The 23,255-nt window shown below is 40.3% G+C and overlaps 1 protein-coding gene across 1 annotated transcript; it reads left to right on the forward strand.

The window, feature by feature from the left end:
• The first annotated feature begins 7,561 nt into the window (after nt 1-7,561).
• MS4A3 (membrane spanning 4-domains A3) lies at nt 7,562-14,414 on the forward strand. The gene is made up of 6 exons (XM_032414795.1): nt 7,562-7,717; nt 8,374-8,508; nt 9,872-9,928; nt 12,261-12,419; nt 13,680-13,781; nt 14,385-14,414. The coding sequence occupies exons 1-6, from the start codon at nt 7,562-7,564 to the stop codon at nt 14,412-14,414; spliced, it is 639 nt and encodes a 212-aa protein (XP_032270686.1).
• The last annotated feature ends 8,841 nt before the right edge of the window (nt 14,415-23,255 follow it).

A 23,255-nucleotide genomic window follows, 5' to 3' on the forward strand; every position in this document is an offset into this window, starting at 1 on the left:
CATGTGGACACGAGAGGGAGCAGCCTGGTCAGAAGGAGCCCAGATCTCTGTATTTCAGGCTCCAAGGAAGAGTAAAGGTCTGATTTCCATGCCAGTTGATAAGAGAGGGGACCCCAGGAGACACAAATGAGGGGGGGCATTGAGGAGAAGATGCAGGTTTACGAGCCTCCTAAGCCAGAGGGAAGAGCAGTCCTTGCCCAGACCAGGGGGTTAGCAGAAAATCGTGTGAGCAAAAACCCCTAGTCCTGTAACAGAAGGGATAGCCTCCTCTGAAGAATACTGTGGGTAGAAGATGAAGCACTTTGTACAGTGGCTTTATCCCAGGAAAAAAAGCAAGGACAGGAAGGTCTGCTGCAAAAGCCAAGTGAGCATCAGTCCCTGCACAGAAACCAGGCGCACTGGAAACCAGCACTCTACATCCACTGGAATCCGAGGAAACGGCACGCCAGTGGGAGACATCTCTGGGAATCTTCTCTCGAGAGCAGTTTCTCATAATCATTCTCTCTCTAAGTAAGTGGAGAGGCTCCCCATTTTCATTCATTTATTTTGAATGCATTGTAAAGACTTTAGTTGCTAAGATGTCTACATGTATTCTGTCATTTAATCTTTATATGTACTGTTCTCTAAGGTGGACACTATGGTCTTATATTTACAAATGAGACAACTGAAGTCTTAGAGTTTAAGTAACTTCCTTTCAGAGCTCTTCCTCCCCTCCACAGCTCTACATTTAAAACAAGTATGTTAAAAGGAACTACTTTTTTTTTTTTTTTCCATTTACTCATGTTTCTTCCTCTCCTCCCTGAAGGCACTTTCTTGTCCTTCCCGTCTTCCTCCTCCTCCTCCCCTTCCCTCCCCTTCTCCTCCTCCTCCTCCCATTCCCTCCCCTTCTACTCCTCCTCCTCCCCTTCCCTCCCCTTGCTCCCCCTCCTTCTCTTCCTTCTCCTCTTCTTCTTCTTCCTCTCCTCCTCCTCTTCCTTCTCCCTTCCCTCCCTCCTCCTCCTCCCTTCCCTCCCCATCCTTTTCCTCTTCTCCTCCTCCCCCCTTCTCTCCCGTCCACCTTCCCTCTCCTCCTCTTCCTCTTCTTTCTCATCTTCTTTTTCTTCCTCCCCTCCTCCTCTTCTCCTCCTCCTCCCCTTCCCTACCCCACTCCTTTTCCTCCTCCTCCTCTCTCGTTGTCCTCCTCTCTCCTCCTCCTCCCCTTCCCTTCCCCGGCTCCCCCTCCTCTTCCTGCTTCTTCTTCAGTATTCCATTTGCAATGGCTCCCTGGCTAAAGTGAAGCAGGAGGAACATATTTTTGCTGCCATCTTGTTAGCTATTTCCTCATGATTTACAGTTAGAGTTTCTCTGTCATCCCTAGCTCCGCAGCATCTGCTCCAGTCTCCGGTGCCTGCCCTGGTCACAGAGCTCCTGCATATTGTTAAGTTTTCCTGACTGCTGGACCTCAGCTCACTTTATATCCAGTGCCCAAGTTCACAGTCTCCCAGAGCTCTCCTCATCATACCCGGCCCTCTTTTTTTCTTTTCTGTGACCAAGTTCCCACCTCTGCTCCAGTTTCTAGAACTAGAACCTCACACAGTTTGTTGGGAACATTCTCCTCTTTCTCATAGACTTCCCTTTCCAGGCCTTCCTCACCAGCCCTGCCCTGTGAACTTCCTAAAAATTGCAGTTTGAATCTTCATATGTTATTTATTTCCTTACTGTCTCTTGTCTCTGATCATTCCATCACTTACTTAAGGACACTTATTTAGGATGATTATGTCATGTTAAGCTTAAGAATGAAACTGCAGAAATGGGTTTATTTGGGAATAGTAGAGAACTACAATTTGAGAAAAGCAAACTAAAGCAAACCACAGCCAAGTCAGGAGAACAGAGTGAGGATTGCTCTTTTATAGAGGAAGGTGGGAGGCGCTGGGGAGGGCTGTTATAAACACAAAGTCCATTGGACTAAACAGGGAGTTCCAAGTATACGGGCTCCTCAGCGGCTGAGTTGTGACTGTCTCTCATTGACTGGGCTGTTGCTAGAGAAGCACCTTTCTTCCTCGTACTGGGTAGCAACATAGGTAAAGTAGCTTGAGAAGGTAGGTCTCTTCCTATGGGGTCTGCAATCCCTGAGAAGTGGTAGGGTGTGAGAGCTCCCTGCTTTGCCCTCCCAACACCATTTTATTTTAAAGATTAATTGTTTGTTTATTTATTTAAGAGAGAGAGAGCATGAGAGAGAGTGAGCACAAGTAGGGATGAAGGGCAGAGGGACAGGGAGAAGCAGGATCCCCGCTGAGCAGGGAGCCTGACTTGGGTCTGGATCTCAGGACCCTGAGATCATGACCTGAGCCAAAGGCAGATGGTTAACCAACTGAGCCACCCAGGCACCCTTTTCCAACACCATTTTAAACAAGGTTTCTTTTTATTCATTTTCACAATGATTCATCTCCTAAGCTGGGACACCTCTGAAAGTGGAGGGAGGTGTTATTAAAATCCCACTGGGGGTAACAGGCCTCTGACCTCACCCTACCCAGAGCCTGAGGTTTGCACACACCTTGGCCAGGTACTGGCTAATGTTAGGAAAGCTGGTTATTAACATTATTAACATTATTAACATTTCCATGCCATAGTCTTCTTTTCTATGAAATTGGGCTAACAGTTGCACCTAGGTCTGGAGTTAGCGTGAGGAGGAAGTGGGTCAAGGCATGTAAAGCATTTAGAGCAATGACCGCTACATGGTAATCATTCAATGTATTTAAACAACAATTTTTTTCTTTCTTTTTTTTTAAAGATTTTTATTTATTTATTTTACAGAGAGAGAGACACAGTGAGAGAGGGAACACAAGCAGGGGGAGTGGGAGTGGGAGAGGGAGAAGCAGGCTTCCCGCTGAGCAGGGAGCCTGATATTGGGGCTTGATCCCAGGACCCTGGGATCATGACCTGAACCGAAGGCGGACGCTTAAGGACTGAGCCACCCAGGTGCCCCTTTAAACAACAATTTGCATAATTTTTGTATCTATAATGTTGGCAACTTAACTAGCCTTTCTAAGCCTGTAAGAATTGAATGTGATGATGCATGTGACCACTCTCCCTCGTCCAGACACTGCTCTTACTGACTTCGTTCTTTGTTCTCCGAAATAACTGTTCGATCCCCAACCTGCAGTGCTTTCTCACCCATCTGCCTATATTTCCTGCTTGTATTTCTTGTTCCAACAATGCGCTGGGCAATGTCTCAAAGCCAAAAGACAGTTACTCCTGCTGCCGGTTTCCTAATCTACGGTAAGCCTTCAGGAAGCGTGGTGAAATCAGAGCGATCTCAGAGGCAAATGTGGTTAGCGCACTCTCCAGCCAGCACATTTTCACCAACTCCTCTAAAGTGTGGTACAAGGCAAAGGTACGTTAAGCCCAAGTCAGAAGAGGCTGCAGTTTTCCAGAAAAGACATTATAGCAATCATTATTGAGTGTTTCCTGCTCAGCTTCAGAGGTAAGACGTCTTCCAAGGCCTGAAGTCTCCACGGTAAGCTCTCTAGATTCCCTTTTCAGAGAAAGCCTCCTTTTTTATTATCTGTTAGCCGTGCCACCCAGTGGGCCATGAGGATGTCTGCAGAGTTTTCTGTATGGTTGCTATGTAGAGATTTGGAACTTTAGCTAAGAGCATGGCTTCCCTTTAGAATTTGTTCCCCTGGTGCCAAAATGTTAGACGTAATTCTATAATACAGTCATTTCTTTGGGAAGACATGGACATGCACACGCACACACACCCCGGAGATATATTAAATCCAAGGGGCTGCCTCCAAATTTGGCTGCCAGCTGTGGGAATGGGATGGTCTGGACACAACTGAGGTGTGGGATCCAGTGAGTGAGTTTCTGCATAAGCTCAGAGGGATAGTACTGATACCCTAGACCCAGATCACTAGATTCTGATCCCTATCTCCTCACTTGTTGGCTGTGTGTTTTTTGGGAAGTGACTTAACCTGCTGATGCTCCACTTCCCTATCTGTAAAATGGAAAGGATCGTAAGAGTAGTACCTATTCATATGGATGTGTAAGAGATAAATTGGTTAAATGAGTAAAACACTTAAACAATGCTTGACACACAGTAAAAACCAGATGGGTGAACTTAACTGGGGTTCTCAGGAAATCTACACTTCTCCCATTTAGAAAATTAATAGCTAAATTGAACAAATTAGTGAACATAATTTATTTTGCCTGAAGGCTGAAAATTCTCCCTGATATTTATAGTTATTTTAAAAAGTCAAATTAAATGATGTGGTTAGAATAGATTTCCTCACTCCAGAAGTTTCTCTGTATGAGAGGCTCCAATCCTTGCAAACATATTTTCAATAAGGCATGTCTCCATCAGGCTGGACCAAAAATTTATTTATTTATTAAACACGTATTCGCTGAGTGTCCAGTGTGTGACAGACACGGACCCAGGCACTGGAGTTACCACATTGGGAAGATAGCAGATACAGCTGAGAATCCAGTCAGTTGAGGCTCAGAAGGGTAAATAGTAGGAAAAGGGAAGCAGAGGACATTCTTAATAACAGGGAGCTTCCTCCAGACTTGGCCAGGACTGAAGAGGGCTTCATGAGAAGTGTGGATGTGGGCAGAGAGTCAGTCTGGAAGAAGAGCAGAAATTATCTAGGTGGAGCTTGAGGGGCAACATGTTCAGGAAGGCAGGATTAATACTGAGAAGGAGGGTTTGAGACTTTTGAGAGCTTGATGCTTGGGAGATTAAAAGAAATAAACCATGGCTGGATGGAGCTATGAGATAGGGAGGGGGAGGCATGAAGCTGAAGTAACAGGCAAGCAGCTATCTGATCATGAAGGAGCACCGCTCCCCACATTATGTACATTTTAGTGCAGAAGATATCTTATCTAAAATATGTACTTATTTCCCAGGGTGCTTGGTTGCCTCACTCAGTGGAGCATGTGACTCTTGATCTTTGGGTTGTGAGATTACTTAAAAAAATAAAATCTTTAAATATATATATACACACACATATACACACACACATTTCCCAATGGATAAATTTTATTTTATTTCATTTTGTTTTATTTTTAAAAGATTTTTATTTATTTGACAGAGAGAGAGCACAAGCAGGGGGAGCAGCAGGTAGAGGGGAGAGGGAGAAGCATGCTCCCCGCTGAGCAGGGAGCCCCACGCAGGGCTTGATCCCAGGACCCTGAGATCATGACCTGAGCCAAAGGCAACACTTAACCGACTGAGCCACCCAGGCGCCCCCCAATAAATTTTAAGTTTGAGCTTTGCAAGGTGATGTTCCAAATAGTTAAGAGGGATGTAAAGAAGATTATTCTACATTTAAACATTCTTATTGTACATCCTGATGAGGATTACGTTAGGCATTCATTAAAATGGAGTTTGCTGTAAACTTTTTGATCTTTTCTCATTCTTGGATTCCATGCATAGTATTGAACACGGAAGTAAGGGCACCTTGTCATTTCGCATTTATCAGTGTTTAAATAGAGCATGTACCTAAATGTTAGCATGAAAATCAGTCTTGGCAGGAAACTGATGAGAGGTAAAATAGCAATTACCAATGTGATAAAGTGAAGGTTAGAATGTATTCTGACTTTCACCTTCTTTGTGCCTTAGTGATTAAATAAGCGTGTCATCTACCCCCTATGATAGAGAACTAGAAATGTAAACGTTATCCTGAAAGGATGCAGTATGGATTTACTTTGACAAACATGAGTGAATTATTAGAAAAATAGATCTGCTATACAATTTCCAACAAAAAGTAGAAATTAAGATACTATTCTAAACTCAAAGCCAGTAGTTTTGGCAGAATTCAGCAGTATGTGATAGATTTGTAGTTAATCCCCTACTTTCTACCTCATCAGTTGTAAAAGCAGATAAGCATTTTGCAATCACTTCGTGTTGGAGGACACCGTTGTTAACCTTGAAAATCAAACTCAGTTATTTCACTAGCAAAAATGGGTTTTTCAGGAAGAGCAGAGAATTGCAATTTGGGACAGGCAAGCTACAACTAAATCATAGGCAAGTCCAGAGAACAAAAAGGAGGAACTGCTTTTTATATAGAGGGAAAGAGGGGAATTGGGAGTTACTGTTATAAACAAAAAGTCCATTGCAGCGAACTGGGAGTTTGAAGTAGGGTAGTTTTTCATGGGTGAGTTGTAACAGTCTCTCATTGGCTGGACTGATCCTTGCTGGGATAGTAAAGTAGGGTTGACTTGGAAGATACCAGGAGCTTTTCTTCCTGTTGGGTCTACAACCAGGAGGAGTGGTAGGGCATGAGAGCCCCCCATTTTGGCCTCCTGACTCCATTCGAAATAAGGTTTCCCTTTATCAATTTTTATACTGTGAAGTTATATTGTCCAAGATTGAACATACTGTGTATATTTTAGTGATACATATTTTTTTAAAAGATTTTATTTATTTATTTGAGAGAGAGAAAGAAAGAGAGTGAGAGCATGAGAGGGGGGAGGGTCAGAGGGAGAAGCAGACTCCCTGCTGAGCAGGGAGCCCGATGAAGGACTCCATCCCAGGACTCCGGGATCATGACCTGAGCCAAAGGCAGTCGCTTAACCAACTGAGCCACCCAGGCGCCCTAGTAATACTTATTTTTTAGGTGTAATGATTGAGGTGGTTGTTTGGTGACCCTTATATGTGATACTTTAAGTACTTTTTGACACAAGGCAGAGTATAAGTTAAAGTCAACATTTACCAACTGTTTGTTAGGTTAGGGACTTCATACCTTATCAGAGTTGCCCCTTGCAATGTTAATATGAAATTAAAATTATTTCCATTTACATATGTGAACACTGAGGTTCCCATTACTAGATCACTCAACTGGTAAGTGGCCAAATTCAGACTTCAACTTGGCTCTTCCATGGTGAGTAAACTCTATCCACTGCTATATAGCTGCCCAGAAGGTTATCTTCCATATAGTACTATACAGCATAATGATTTAGAGAAAACGTTGGACCTTAAAGTAGAGCTAGTAGAGCTGAATTCCCTTATGAGCTGTGTAAGTTTGTGTAAGTTTGGGTAAGTTGTTTAACCTCTCTATGCCTCAATATTCTCATCTTTAAAGTGGGAATAATATTGCAACATAGACTGTCGGGTGCATTAAATATGTTCACACATTTGCAGCAACCAGACAGCGTTTGGCATGTAGAAGTAAGTACTCAATAAATTATACTTATTATTATTATAGGAATATGACCAAAGTCATCTTCCTCACCTAAGAGTTCAGCGCTCAGTGAAACCATCTGTCTCATTGTCTAGGATTGATTTGAAGAGACAGGGGGGCTATGTAATAATGTATATGTGCATATAAAAATGAGAAGGGGATCACTCTTCACTGTTTCAAAGTTAAATGAGGCACCCAGACTTACTACAATAGTCTGATGATTACTACTCCAAGACGAAATGAAATTCAACCATGTAAATTGTTGCTCCATTTGTGAAGTCATTTTGATGTATGGACAGAATTGAATCCTTCTGTTGCACTCAAAAAATATTAGCTAGTGGCAAAGGGGAAAACGTCAAACCTCTGGACTTCTTTTCTGTGACAGACATCAATAACCCCAGATGGCCTCCCAAGAAGTTGGTAATGCAGGACCTGGGAAAGCCTCAGCAGGTAGTCCCCCAGCAAGCCAGGCGGAATCAGTGTCGATAAATAACTCTGTCTACCAGCCCATTGATGAATTGCAAAATCACTGGAAGGAGAAACTACAAGCCCTTGGGGTATGTCAACCTTAGTGTAAAAATTAGAAAAATTTTGGAATTTTTCTAATAATTGGAAGAAATTAAATATCATGTGGAAAACCTTGTTTATTCCCATCAGGAAGAATCTGAGTTATTCATCACTGAGTCAATAATGTACTTCTTTAAGAAAAGACTGGGGCCTATTTTAGACCTGGGGAGTAGGAAACATCCTATCAACATTGGAGAATGGACTGCAATCTGACCACCACATCAGGAGGCTGAGTTCTTATGAACTCACATTCCGTATTTTAAATTTAAAAATTGCATTGAGGAAAGGCGGAATGAACTGCTATTTAATGTCTGAGTGTCTTCATCATATTACGGCCCTAAAGTATACTAGGAAGATATTTGACCCCATGTATATTACCAGCCATGTTGCCTCTACTCTTCTGCCACTTTCTGGAAGGTGTTTGTGAGAATGAACAGGAGCAGGGGGAGAGGGGGAGATGAAGGGCTGCCACTGGGATCGGTGGGGATAGCATGGGATGAAAACCTCCCAGGGTAAGTCAGGCTTGACTTTATAATCATTTCAAGCACTGATATCTCCTTTCTGAAGAAAATTAAAATTGTCTCTTCTCCACGTACACTAGTATATGACCATTATTTGCAACCCCCCCCCCCCAACCTTCTTACAGGCCATCCAGATCCTGAATGGAGCAACGATTCTGGTCCTGGGTGTTTTTCTAGGTTCTTTACAAAACATATTCCATCTCTTCAGTCAGTTTTTCTTTATCTTCTACACAGCTTATCCAGTGTGGGGTCCTATGTTTGTAAGTATTCATATTCCCCTGACCAGAGTTCACTGCTTAAATACCACTGCTAGAAGTGTGTTTGATTACTATAGTGTCATTATTAGGTGATTTGAAGATTGCCTGCTATGGGTTTGATTTGTAATTTTTTACACATATTTTAAAAACCAAGTGCCTGTGAATAGTGCAAGACTGTTGAATCACAGATCTGTACCTCTGAAACAAGTAATACAATATATGTTAAAAAAAAGTAAATAGAAGAAGATAGCAGGAGGGGAAGAATGAAGGGGGGGAATCGGAGAGGGAGACAAACCATGAGAGACGATGGACTCTGAGAAACCATCAGGTAGGTGATAATCAAATAACAAAGCTAAATAAATAAATTTTAAGATCACCTAGGCCACGAAGCTCTAGCGAGCCTGGAGTTTCTTGTGATAACCACTTTGTTATTTGAAGTGGAATTCAAAACCTGTTCCTTCGTGTTCAATCAGAATTCAAGAATTGAATTTATGTAGCAAGCTTTTGCTCTCCACGATTTTGGCACTTTGTCTTCAAACCCTAGGAGTGGCTTGGTAAATGGTTGTAAGATATATGGGGTATAAAACAGAGTGAAGTTTTAAGAAAACCATGAACTTGTAGAGAATTCAATTTATCAAATTAGAGTCATGAAAACAATAGCTTATCAAAAATAATCATTTAAAAATTAGTGGATATATCAATATAGACAGATTTGCAGAAGTTCTTTTAGAACATCTAATCCAATAAATCAAACCCTTATATGAAGCCTGAGTAAGAACATGAGAATAATGTTACATATGCATGTGTATATAAATAAATATTATTGGGGCACCTGGGTGGCTCAGTCGTTAAGTGTCTGCCTTCAGCTCAGGTCACGATCCCATGGTCCTGGGATCGAGCCCCGCATCTGGCTCCCTGCTCCGCGGGAAGCCCGCTTCTCCCTCTCCCTCTCCCCCTGCTTGTGTTCCCTCTCTCGCTGTGTCTCTCTCTGTCAAATAAATAAATAAAATCTTTTAAAAAAATATTATTTACATTTACTATAAATAGAAGCATAAAGATAATTATGTTACATTAAATATATGCATTTATTATATTTTTAAGGTATGTACACTCATATAACCTATAAAAAGCCAGACATAAAACATAATGAAAATATTATATATTCGCTCAAAATTTTAACTAATTTAAAATTTTATTGCTATAACATGATGAACGACATCAAGTATAATTCCATGTGGTAGAATGTGAATTTAAAAAAGGAACTTTGTGCAACCATTGTTAGATAGCTACTAATTGAAGGAGTACAAAGAAAAAATAGTTGAGACTTAGTATTTTCTTATCTGTTTCATTTCCTGTGCTCAAACAGTTCATTGTTTCAGGATCCTTATCTGTTGCAGCTGGGAGAAAACCCACAAGAGTGTTGGTAAGTGGCAGTTCTTCTTGTCTTCTTTTGATCATAGGACTAGAAATAAGTTATTCGTTAATAGCAGGAGCGTAGAGGTTGGTGAATCCAACGGAGACACTGAGTCTCATGTAATGCACAAGAAAATTCTCTTTTCTTAAGGCGTTCAGATGTTAAATTATCAGAAAATCATAGAGATTTGAATGATTATTGGAATGGTTACCTTGAATATTTGATGAATCTGAAGCTCAGAAAAAGGCTTCTTGATTTTTTTGTGTAGTGAAACTTGACCAATTCTGATTACTTTGAGCATACACTTTCCACCACTAATTCTATAACTGAAAGCCAAAGGTTCTATTCCTTTAGTGATTCATTAAACACTTTACTACGCCCTTGTTATGTGTTCTATCTGAATCATCTGCCCAGCTACACAACTTCCCTAGCTCATTCACTCTGCCCCCTCCCTGGATGGCCACCTCAAATACCAATCCCTTTTCTCTCACCTTTATTCTCTATTGGTGACCTTGCTTCCTATTCTGAGGAACTCAAATCATTAGAGAAGAACGTTCAGACCCTCACTCTAATATCCACTTCGTGGACCAGATCTGTACCATTTCTCTTTTCATTCTAACCTCTTACGGCAGGTGACCTCTCTATGATTTTCTTCAAAGCCAGTATCCCTAACTTGAATACTAGAGTCCATTCTGGTTTTTTTTTTTCCCACCCACATGTACCACTCCAAATGTCTTTCTGCTAGATCTTTTTAATCAGCCTATAAACATCCAGTTACTGCTCTAAACAGAAAAAAAAATGTTTTGACCTTATTGTCTCCTGATAGCTATGTGCACAATTTGTTTTTCCTTCTGTAGCTACACTCTTTAAATGGATTATCTGTACGGTCTCCAATTCAGATCTGCACAGTTTCAACTAAACCCATTCCAGTAAGGGTTTATTTTCTTCCCTATCCCATCTCCATAATCATTCTCCTTAAGATTACTGCAGACTTCTATGCTGACAACACAAAGATCAATTCCCAGTCCTTATCTAACTTGACTCATGAGCAGCATTTAGCACATAGTTGGTCACTCCTCCTTCCACTAATTTCTTCACTTGGCCTCTCGAACACTTTGATTAGCTGGTTTTCCTCCTGTCTTTTCAGTGTCTCCTTCTCAATGTCCTTTCCTAGTTCCTTTGCTTCTCTCTGACCTTTGAAGGCTGGGGTGCCCCAGAGCTCAATCCTTTGTCACCTGTCCTACTCATTCCTTTTGTGACCTCATCCATGCTCATGCCTTCAAGTGACATCTGTATGCCTACAACTGTGAATAAATACTTCCAGCCTCGATCTCCCTCCTGGGCAACAGGCTGGCGGATCTCATTGCTTCCACTTAGGGTTCTAAAAGCCCCAAAACTCTACTCCTAATCTTCCTCAAATCTTCCCCCTCCACTGTCCTCTCCATGTCCACTGATGAGAACTCCCTCCTTCCAGATTCCCAGGCCAAAAACCTGAGAATTACCCCAATTTTTCATTCTTTGACAATCTTGAATCCAGTTTGTCAACAAATCCTATTGGCCCTATGTTCAAGCTCAGTCCAAGTTTGACTGTTTCTCCTCCAGTCCACCACCATCTTCCTTAATTGGGCTCCTTGCTTCTACCCTCGGCCCTCTCTAAACCAGTGCCACTTGAGACACCAGTGTTCCCTTTGATACATTCATCTAATTGTGTTGCTCCTTTGCTCAAAGTCATCCAGTGGCTCTATGTTTTCCTCAGAGGAAGAACCAAAGTTCTTTTCGAGACCTGCAGGGCCGGGTGTGATCCAGCTCTCCTCTTTCTCTCCATCTTCAGTTCCTCATATTGTTGACTTTGGCCACTCCCCTCTAACCATCCACCTTGTCCTCTGGCTTCCCCCAAACATGCCTGCAACACTCTGGCTGGAGGACTCTGAGCTGTTTCCTTGCCCGCAAGGACTCTCCTCCAGTTATCCTCTTGCGTATCCCACTCGGCTCCTCACTGCCTCTTCCTGGGCAACATTCCTATTAATACCGCCATCTCCACTCCTTGCTGGATGTCCAGGTCCTCCTCACTCCACTCCATTGGCCTGCAATACTTAACCCCTTTAAAAAATACTATGTAATTTACCTATTTGTATGCTTAATTGTTTTCTTTGTCTTTGCCACTAGAATGTAAGCTCCATGAGGGTACAGATCTTTGTTTGTTCATTGATGTGTGCCCAGCATCTAGGATGATGCTGGCTGTGTGGACGACCTTAAATCGATACTTATTTAAATGAATCACCACCAAAGGAAGGAAGGATGTGCTTCCTATATTAAATGAAAATTTCTATTCTATTTTTAGGTGCAAAACAATTTTGGAATGAGTTTTGCCAGCACTGCTGTGGCTCTAGTTGGACTTGTTTTTCTCTGCATAAATTTAGCAGTTAATAAGCAGTCTTTCAGGAGTTGTGAGTCTTCACAGTCACAGGACTTATGCATTTTCGTGGGCATCTTTTCAAACGTATGTTTTCAAAATTTGTGTTTAATTAGAAAATATTTCAAACAATCTAAAATGTACAGAAGAATAATATATCAGGTGTCCTGCGACCTTGATTTGAAGCTGGGCTTTGCCACTCATTAGCTCTGTAATGAAGGTCAAGTTAGACAATCTTTCTGTGCTTCAATTTGCTCACCTTTCAAATGAGGATGGTAATAGTATCAGTCTCACAGAGTTGGTGTAAGGATTAAACAAGTTAATATTTGATGAACAGTTAAAACAGTGCACCTTGTGTTATATTATTAATATTTATTACTACTACTATTACACTCTCCAGAGAGATTAAATTGAAAAAAAAAATTTCTTTCACATCTTCCTTAATAAAACTGACTTGGGAGATTTGCAGTGTTCTCTGTGGTCTGGGATTTTCAAATCATGACTCACTTTTGAATTTTGGGGGGTATTTTATTTTTAAAGGGAAGTTCCTTAAGAATAACCTTTTCAAATGATTTTGTTGTTTGTGTGAGATAATCTCTCTCTTCTGAGGTCCACTTAGAATTAAGATTTTCCTTCAAATTTGCCTATTTTCTCCATGATGACCTATTTTTACTGACTGACTCCCAGTCCTCCTGTGTGCTGGCATAGAAGTTTGTGCCTCATTTTTTTCTAAAATTGTATTTTTAATTATCTAAGTTTATATTTATATGGATCTGATTTGTTTTTCCTGTGGATTTCATAGTATTTTCCCTCTGGAGCAATTTTGTATTTGCTTCTTCAAGGTGCCCCAGTGATAACAGAAGAATTGCTAATCTAGTAATTTTGTGTTTAATATTTCAGTTTAGTGTTTAGTTTCTAGCAATGATGTAAATGCACGAACCCTCTAATGAAGTTCTGTTAATGAAATGGTGGAGGGGTCATTTTTGTCTATTTTCCTGAACTTCCTACTCGTCTCCCTAGTTTGCTATGACTCAAATTAGTAAATGTTAGCGAGAATATCAGCATTTTACCTCTATTTACATTTTACCTTTATGGTTTCTTCACCCATGACTACTTCACGTGGGTTGATAAAGAAATGCAATGTGTCTCTCCAGGGAAAATACTTCCATGTTCTTAGGGTGACAGAGTGTCTCTAATAGTGTTGGTGTGTGTCTGTGTCTTAAACCTAATCTGTGGTTCACTTTGTTCTGTTTTAAGGGCGGGAGATGTTATATTTGGTGTCCTGATGACATTTTTTTCCCTCTGAATGTTTCTACTGGGTTTGATATGAGGCATCATATCCCCTAGGGCCTGATGTCCCTAATGCTGATCCTTACCTTGCTGGAATTATGCATAAGCATCTCTGTCTCAGCCATGTGGTGCATAGAAAACTCACGTAATTCGATTAAGGTGGGTTCGTTTCCATGAGTAATAATTCACATAGTCTGCTAAGGTTTGAGGTTCTCTCTGAGTCCCAGAATTCGAAAGACACATTTATGCAGTAATGATTTGTGGGGTTCCTGGAGTTGGAGATGGTATGAACAGGAGGGATGGAATGAAGGCTGGAAAATGAGGAAACAGTGTATTTAATGTAATATTCAATACATGTATAACATCATAGTATAATGTTATAGTAATATAATTAGTATCATAATCAATAAATTAAAATATCAATAATAATACAACTACAATATAATGAATATTATAATAACATTTAGTATGTTTTTATACAGATATAATTAAGTTCAATTATTTCCTTGTAACTTGTCAGTTTCTAGTTGTCTAGCCAGGAAAAAATTATTAATTCTTTCCAGATTTTAGGTAACTCAATTATAAGATGAAAACATTTTCATTCTCTTCTGACGTTTGTTGTGAGGACCATGTACATAAAACTTCAGCACAGTAATAATCAGCAATCACATGTTATTGGCGATGATCATGATGATTAAGGAAGGGATGGAAGGAGAGGGAGGTGATGATCCTATTCTTGGACATTGATGTTTTATTTTCCAGGTGATTTCCTTTCCTTCCAATTCTGTGTAAGCAGGAATGCCTCCTGATGAAAATAAGTCTGAGAGCAAGGAAATTCAAGCTTAAATCTCCAGTGAGTCAGAGCTTCATCCAAGAACTCAGGAGGATGGGAGACTGCAAAATGTAATCCTACTCTCTTAGGACACCAATCTTGAGAAACTTGAATATTTGACTCAGTTTTTTCTGTTCTAATTATAAACTCCATTAGTATGTTTGGATATGGAAGGAAAAATACACTTCTTTAGACATTCTTGGTTTCATAACTTCTGTGATCACCACTGCAAAGTTGTTCCCAGAATCAGTGCTCTTTCTTCTTACCCACCTACTCCACTGATTTATAAGGTTTAAAGAAGCCAAGTAGAAGAATTCCTGTTTTATGTATTCTCTCTAAACCCAACTCCCAACCATCCACTGAAAAAGAAAATGAGTCAGATTTTTTTCACTGCAGAAAAATACTTCCTGACTTTAGCTGACATCAGTATTGTAAAAACTCAAATAAAAATCCATCATTATCATCAAGATACATTTTTACTACATTTGAGGTAGGAGGGTCAAGCCTCAGAGATTTTATTTCAGTCAGCTTCTGAGATTCCAACATGCCCTGATACAGAAATGATGGTGTAGACTGGGGACTTTGAGAGCAATATCAACACTGGTTCTTCAAAGGATGGTGAGAAACTCTAAAACAGAGAAGTAAAAAATAAGGCTTTGGAATCTCACAGATCTGGCTTTCAATTTTGATACTGTTACTTAGTACCCATGTGAACTTGAGCAAGTTACTTAACCTCCCTGACCTGTTTTTCCCCATCTATAAAATAGGTGTGATAATATCAATGACTTCCAGGCACCTGGGTGGCTCACTCGGTTAAGTAACCTACTCTTGATTTCAGCTCAGGTCAGGATCTCAGGGTCCTGAGATTGAGCCCCACATCGGGCTCCATGCTCAGCTCAGAGTCTGCTTGAGATTCTCTCTCTCCCTCTCCCTTTGCCCCTCCCACCTCTTGTGCTTTCCCTCTAAATACATACATACATACATACATACATACATACATACATACATACATAAAATCTTAAAAAAATATCAACGACCTTATCAGTTGTTATGAGGGTTGAACAAAATATAGCAAAGGTGAAATAGACCTACAAGTACTAAATAATGGTGTTATTGGTGCTCCCGCTGCTGCTATTAAGGCTGAGGCGGGATGGTGGTCAGATGTATAGGGAAGATGGCAGAAACCCTCACTTCCGTTGTGGCTCCTCCTATCCCCCAGTGATATTAATGGCTATCTTTTCAAGGTGGCAGTTTGATGTTAAAGCTCCTTCTGATATATCTGGTTCCTGATTTATCTACTGCTGAAGTGCTTATGTTTCACATTTATAAATGAATTCCTTTCTCTTGATACTAAACTGAGTCATTCATAATGTCCATAAGTTCATACCTGTGGGCTACACTTAGCTCCTTGTTTACCATATGTGCAAAAATTCTTTCACCCTCCTCTCAACTAATTGTTGCCTCTCCAGAGCACACACACACACATACACACTCATTATATATATATATATATATTTTTTTTATCTGCTTTTTAATCTATTCAACAATATCTAAGGAGTGTCTACTATGTGCATGTTCTGTGCTAAAAGTTTAGGATACAATAGAGAATGATGGATAGTTTCTGCTCTCAAGTTGCTCATAGTGGGATATATAGACCCATGGAAATATGTAATTACAACATGGAGTAATAAGGGCTATGATAGGAAGAGTATAGGAATCTGGGAAGATGTAGGAAGAGTTTCTATCTCAGGTTCGAGGAGATTACACTTTTTTTTTTAGAAAACTTTTCTTCTAAACTGAGGTCTTAAAAATGACTAGAATTGGCATGATGAAGGGGGATGCACGCAAAAGTCTTTAAGCTGGGGAGAATTGGGGATATTCAGGGAACTAACAAGAGAGTTTAGTGTATCTATGCTGTGTGAGGGGCAGATGGCAAGATAAAACTTGGGAGAGGGAAAAAGTATACACATCACAGGATACCATAAGACAGAGCAACTCTTTGAGTCTTTAGAAGCAATTGAAAATTGTCTGTAGTGGTGTTGAGCTGGCTTATGTAGACTTGTGAGAGCTGATTTTAAATTTTCAGGGATCACAAGTTCATATATTTTTGGTGACTTGAAATTGGCTGTAGTGGTAGGATTTATACCTCAGAGATTGGTAAGCCACAAGTCACATTCCCACCCCCATCCTCCAAATCTGGAAGGCCAGTTGTTGAATATTTACAGCACACCACTGGATAAATATGGACAGGGCATGCACTTATTTGAAATTTAGAGATAGCCTTTTAGTTGCAATGTAGAGTGTAAGGGAAGGAGTTAGTGGAGAAGAGGTTGATTAGGAGTCAGAGTACACAAAGCAAATGATGGGTGCATATAGACTTCAGCAGAAGAAAAAAGTTATTTAGACTAACATTTGTATTATCATTTTTAATGATTTCTACTTTCTCCTCTAATATGTTATAATTAAATAATTTCTTTGTATTTTCCCAAAGATAATCTGCTAACAAATTTTGATCAAAACATATTGACATCCTGTAGTGGACACTGTGATTGTCTATCTGGCAGCCATTCTAGCTATCCCCAGCTTGATGGTAACCTCGAGATTTTGGTAGGGTTAACCTCACCCTGGGCTGCAGGGCTCACCACGGTAAATCTGAACCCATCAGAACACTTCCATTCTTCTTGATTGTATCAGCCCATGAAATGTTCCTGGACCAGGGCTTGATTCAGTTGTGGAACCATCAACATTAAGTTGGAGGCTTTTTTACAAATGTAAAATACATCCCTTTCATCATATTTGTGAATTAAGCTTCAGCTAGAACTAGTAGCTATTAGTGGCCATGGCAAAAACTAACCTGAAGGCAATGTAAGAGAATTTCAGAAAATAGAAATCAAACCCTAACCTAACCACACCTGAAATTTAACCTATATCTGGAATTAGAAGTTTCATGAACACATTTTGTTTTTATTGTTAAACATTTGTTGCAAAAATATTCTCCCATTCTGATTGTGTTTTGTTTTATTTTGGTGTTTTTTGTTACCTCTTGTTTTGCTTCCACCCCAAATTGTTGTTGTAGTTATATTTACCCACTTTTCATCATGATTTATGCATTTTGTGTTTTGTGCAAGAAACCCTTCCTTACCTCAAGTCCATGGAGATTTTCTTTTTATATTATGATCTTTAATATATCTGTAATTTACTTTTTCTATAGAGAGTAACATCATCATCATCATCACCATCATCCTCCTTTTGGAAAGCTAATAATTCTAGAAATTTTCGGTTGAATATCTCCTTATTTGCCATACTGAAGTTGACATACATGCATGCATCTGCCCAGAGCCTCCTATTTCAGAGACTTTGTTGTTGTGAAAATACCACATTGTTTTAGTTGTACAACATAATTATTTTTTGGTAGTATGGACATTTAACAGTATCAATTTTTCCAATCCATGAGCATGGAATATATTTCTATTTATTTGTGTCATCTTCAATTTCTTACATTAATATCTTACGGTTTTCAGTTATTCTCTTTAATTATGGGATTTTTCCTTTCAGGATCTTGCTCATCTTTTATTATATTTACACCTACAAATGGGGCAGATTTCTTTCTTTTTTAAAGATCAATATATATCCTTAGTCTCTTCTCATCTGAGACACTTTCTCAGACTACCCTTGTTTTTCATGACTTTGATATTTTGGAAAGCACCATTCTGGTATTTTGTAGAACGTCTTCTCAGTGTGGGTCAGTCTGATATTATGCCCTGATTCGACTAGATTTATGGTTTTGGGGGAAGACTTTCATACAGTTGAAGTACGCTTCTCATCACATCATGTAAGGACACCCAGTATATTCATATCAACATGGCATCATTAGTGTAATTAACCATGATTACTGAGTTAAGGTGGTGTCTGTGAAGGGGTTCAGAACAAAGTCTCCCCAAGATGTGCCTCTTTAGCTTGTAGACTGTTTTGAGTTGAAGGCAATCAAGACCCTGTGGGCTCAAGAGAAACTTTTGTCTCTCCCTTAACTACCTAGAGGGGTCTAAATTGGAGATCTTTCCCAGAATAAGAGTTATTGCCAGAGATAAAATTATTTTTTAAAGATTTATCTATTTATTTGAAAGAGAGAGAGCATGCACGAGCAGGGGGAGGGGCAGAAAGAGATGGAGAGAGAGAATATCTTTTTTTTAAAAGATTTTATTTATTTATTTGATAGAGATAGAGAGAGGGAGAGCACAAGCAGGTGGAGTGGCAAGCAGAGGGAGAGGGAGAAGCAGGCTCCCCGCTGAGGAAGGAGCCCAACATGGGGCTCGATCCCAGGACTCTGGGATCATGACCTGAGCCGAAGGCAGCCGCTTAACCGTCTGAGCCACCCAGGCGCCCCTAGAGAGAGAATCTCAAGCAGACTCCCCACTGAGTGTGAAGCCCAACACAGGGCTCTATCTCATGACCCTGAGATCATGACCGGAGCTGAAATCAAGAGTCAGACGTTCAACTGACTGAGCCACCCAGGCACTCCACCGAAGATAAATTTTATGTGAGTGACCCATCTGTATGGCAGGGCAAACATCTAATTACCAAACATCTACCCTTCTTATTGCCCTGTAATTTTCCTTCCCCCTCTTTGAAGCCCCAGATCCCTATCCCATTCCTTAGCTCAGGATGGCTTATACACCTCGTTTTACCTTTTTGTCTTTGTACCTCTCATATATGTGGAACTCTCGTACATATGAAATTAAATTTGATTTTCTCCTGTTAATCTGTCTCATGCCAATTTAATTCTTGGGCCAGCTGAAAGAAACTTTGAATGGTAGCATTTTTTTGGAACAGAGTACATGGGTGGGTCTCTAGTTTGAAAATGCTACTGACAACCCAGTAGAATTAATGCATAAAATTTACATTAAATCTAAAAATCATGTATTTTTCCCTTTATGGATTAAGAGAAATTATAAAACTTTCCAGAGAAAAACTGCATGACACATACAAATATTTGTAATTTTGTAAATAATTGTAAAATTACATTGGAATTGCCAAAATGAACTCTAGATGCTAGAAGAAAATGGAGGGAATGAGTCTGAGTGAAAGAATATTTTCCATTTCAAACGCTATACTTCTCTAGACTTCAATCAAGTACGGGGTTGTAAACAAGGAAATGTTCAGGCCAGCAAAACCTCAAAAACTCTTATCTCCCAGATACCCTTTCTCAGCATGTAACTGGAGATTGTGTTCTACTGGGACCACGAGAAAATAGAAATGGAGCTAGGGAGCCCGGAAGGGGGCGCTCTTGCACACATACCGTTCCCCGCTGCCTGCATTGCCCGCGGGAAGAAGGAAGATGATTAGTTTAGCAAGGGAGGATATTTTCACGTAAGAATTTTATCTCCTGCTTTTAAGAAAAAGAATAAAGATCTCTCCCAGCCCCAGCAACAACGCACTAACCACAGCTTGCAGCCAGTGAAAAATCGCCACAACCTCAAATCTTTGTTCTTCTCCGATGAACTTTTGTTCAAAACAACCCTTCCCAGTTTCCTTCTAAAACCTAGTAAAAGCTGACCTCCCCTTGTTTTTCGGACTCACCTACAGTTTGCCATACTTTGCTTGTCCCAAATTGCGATTCTTCTGCTATTAGTGAATGAACTCATTTTGCTGGGAAAATAACTGGCCATTTTATTTTTCTGGTTAACATTTCCAATGTGCAAGAGTACACGAAGCAAGAGAAAAAAATGGGATCAGGGAAATAGAGAATCCAATATAAGACAGGGTAATGGGAAGTCCTACAACAACAGTGTGGCATGCTTAGAGGCAACCAGTTCAGACTGGAACAAGGGCAGACAGGTGATCCAGGAAAAATATGTGCTACCTCATTCTCCAGGGTTAGCAATGGGGAAAAGAGGGTTGACGGGCAATGTGTACAACACTCAGAAGGTATTGGAAGATAAAATTACATTTTCAAAAATAAGCTGATAAAGAATGGGAAATTATGCAAAGTTTTGGAATAATACTGAAAACAGTAAAAAATGATTTTGACCAAATGTTCCAGTATAGTTATAGTAGGAGGGCAGGGGGAAAGGGAGAAGGGTTTAGGAAAGCTCATCATTCATAATAGAAACAGGAGTTAGTGTCTGCCTTTTGCCTATGAGTCTAGGTGTCTCTTATTCTCCCCACTGAGCAGATGTTTTTGGTCACAAGAGAACAAATATATTACACACATAATTTTCCCTGTTAAAGTGCCATTTGGGGAGCTAGAAGGGGTGTGAGCAGATAGAGAACAAACACGCGCAGGACCTTCGCAGTTGAGTGGTCCGGAAGCAGCGATGGCAGATCAGCTCCAATTTCAGGAAGGGCTCAAAGCAATTTTAAGTACCTGGGTTGTCTGGGTAAATCTTTTTCTTTGCATTTCTGAAGTCATGTAAATGAAGAGACAAAGGCTTTCGCTTTTAGATCCACCTGTCCGGTTTTGTGAACAATATTTTCTCATTTCCTTCCTTTTTATAACCCAACTTCCCATGGAACCTTGGTGTTTGGTGTCAGTTTCAGCCTTTCTGGGCCTCTTAAAGAGAGAGACAAAGGGACACAGAGAGACAGAGAAAACGAGGCTGTAATGATTCCTTTGGGAGTATCAGAAAATACCGCCTAAGAGATAACATCTTTCCATTTGTAACATGAAAATTGGTGCATATTTATTTTAAGTAAATTGAACATTCAGTTGGAGAAAACAATTGTTCAGGTGGGATCTGAAAGCAAATCTCTTCTGAGTTTGGAAGAATAAGTCCAGCGTGTACTGAGAGAAGAAACTGCTTGTGGAAAGAAGGTGTGCTGATGGAAAGCATGTGCAAATGCTGTGCTGGATGGCTATACACGCCCTGTGGTGCAGGAAATGATCACTCTATTATCTCTTTCTTTCTGACAGAAGCATGATTGAAACTCATCTTGATAATCTTGCCTCCACCAAAAAAAAAAAAAAGTCATATTGGCATATGTTTCAATGTTCACAATTGTGAAAGACAACACCACATGTTCTAAGGACTCAAATGTGGGTACAGGATTGGGTAAGCAGCTCAAGAGGGGTAGAAGAAGGTGCTGGTGAAACCAAGGTATGAAGCAAGTTGGGGGCCATAAGATATGTCTCAGTTTCTGGTTTGCATTTTGCAAGTTTCTATTGAAAATTCTCACAAAACAGTATCATGTCCAAACACCAAAGACCATCCTCCATTTGTTTCCTGTCTAAACCTCAAGCTTAATTTCTAATTATTTGCTGCACGCACAACGCGCTATGACATGCTCCCAGAAAACACCACCAACCGGCATTTCCTCAGGACTTTTGCCAGCAGATGTGGTCTCATTCTGCAGATGAAAACTCCTGAGGGCATGATTTTAAGTGCTGGCTCACATGATACTTTCTCAGGGAATCTCTTCCTTGAATTCTGCACACCCCTTAGCAGGTAGAATTGTTACATCTTCCTGTGTGTTCCAGCAGCGTCTGAAATATTAGTAACATGGCCTCATTTATCTCTGACCTACTCTTCTAGCTTGTGAGAGTGAGTAGGACAAGGGCTGGTACCATGGTATCCACCTCTGCATGCTCAGTGACAGAGAAGTCCCTTTTGGATGAATGTGTACATAAAGAAGTTTTATTCCTTAATTTCGATAACACATTGGTTCAGTCCACAAGTTCCCAACGACACGGTAGGAAGATGGCACATGGCTTAATACATTTTTGTCATGAAAGGTACGCTCATATATCTTTTAATGTGCTCTGTTCACACACATACCTTAGTTTCCTGGAGAATGAGGAGAAGTTTCATCACATCCCAGAGAGACAATACAGGTGACTAGAGGGGCAATTTGGAGTATCTTACAGTTTAAGGAAGAGCCACTCAGGGGTATGTCTATAATTAAACTGAAATAAAAGAATCCCAAATCTGTGAATCTCACCTGTGTATTTATTTTGCCATGTATTCATTTTTTTTTAGCTAGTTATGCTATTAAGATGAACACATCAGTTAAGCGCTGACCCTAATTTAGATACAGTGCTCCGTCCAGTGCTGCTTAGATCTACTCATAGGATTTGTTATCAAGTTCACACCCCTTGGTGCTTCATGGCCGCATCCTTGCCATCACAAAAATCAAAGCAGCAGAGAGTCTGTGTAATGTTTAGCAGCCAGGGAGTCTTAGCTCCCACACTCTATCAGGAGCGGCTCAGAGCATTCTTCCTGTCCAGTCTCTGAGCTCATCTGCTGCAGAGAGCCATATAAATCATGTCCAAAAGACAGGAAGAGAGAGAAAAAGACAATAAATATTGAAGTCAGAGACAAATCCAGAGATTCAGAGGCTAAGATACACTCACTAGTAGTGTTTCAGCCCTAGATTATGTGTGAAGCCCCCTATGCCTTAAACAAGGAAGACAGGTTTCCAGAGGTACCTTTGGGAAACTTCTGATACAGAAATGGTCAAGTAGAGAAAGCTCCAGAAAGGAAGAACATCTCTTTCTGTTCTGCAATTCTCTCTCACCTTCTCAATCTCCACTAAACTGTTTCATTTGTTGGTTCTGTAAATTGTGCTGGGCTCAGGCAGATTTATTCTCCAGGGGTCTCAAATGTCCGCATTTCATACCACTCTCTGTTCAGTCCTCAATTTTGTTCTTCGTTCTAAAAAACTAACAAACGAAAAACCCTATTGCTCTTAATCAGCTGGGAAACTTATCTGACAAATGTCTTAAGTATGAAGATAGTCATCAGTGTCATGAGCCAACCCATGTTAACTGCCCATGTGGAGCACACTGCAGGAGGAAGCCCACCAAC

Source organism: Phoca vitulina, unplaced genomic scaffold (genome assembly GCF_004348235.1).
Source record: "Phoca vitulina isolate PV1807 unplaced genomic scaffold, GSC_HSeal_1.0 scaffold16, whole genome shotgun sequence".
NCBI classification, from domain to species: Eukaryota; Metazoa; Chordata; class Mammalia; order Carnivora; family Phocidae; genus Phoca; species Phoca vitulina.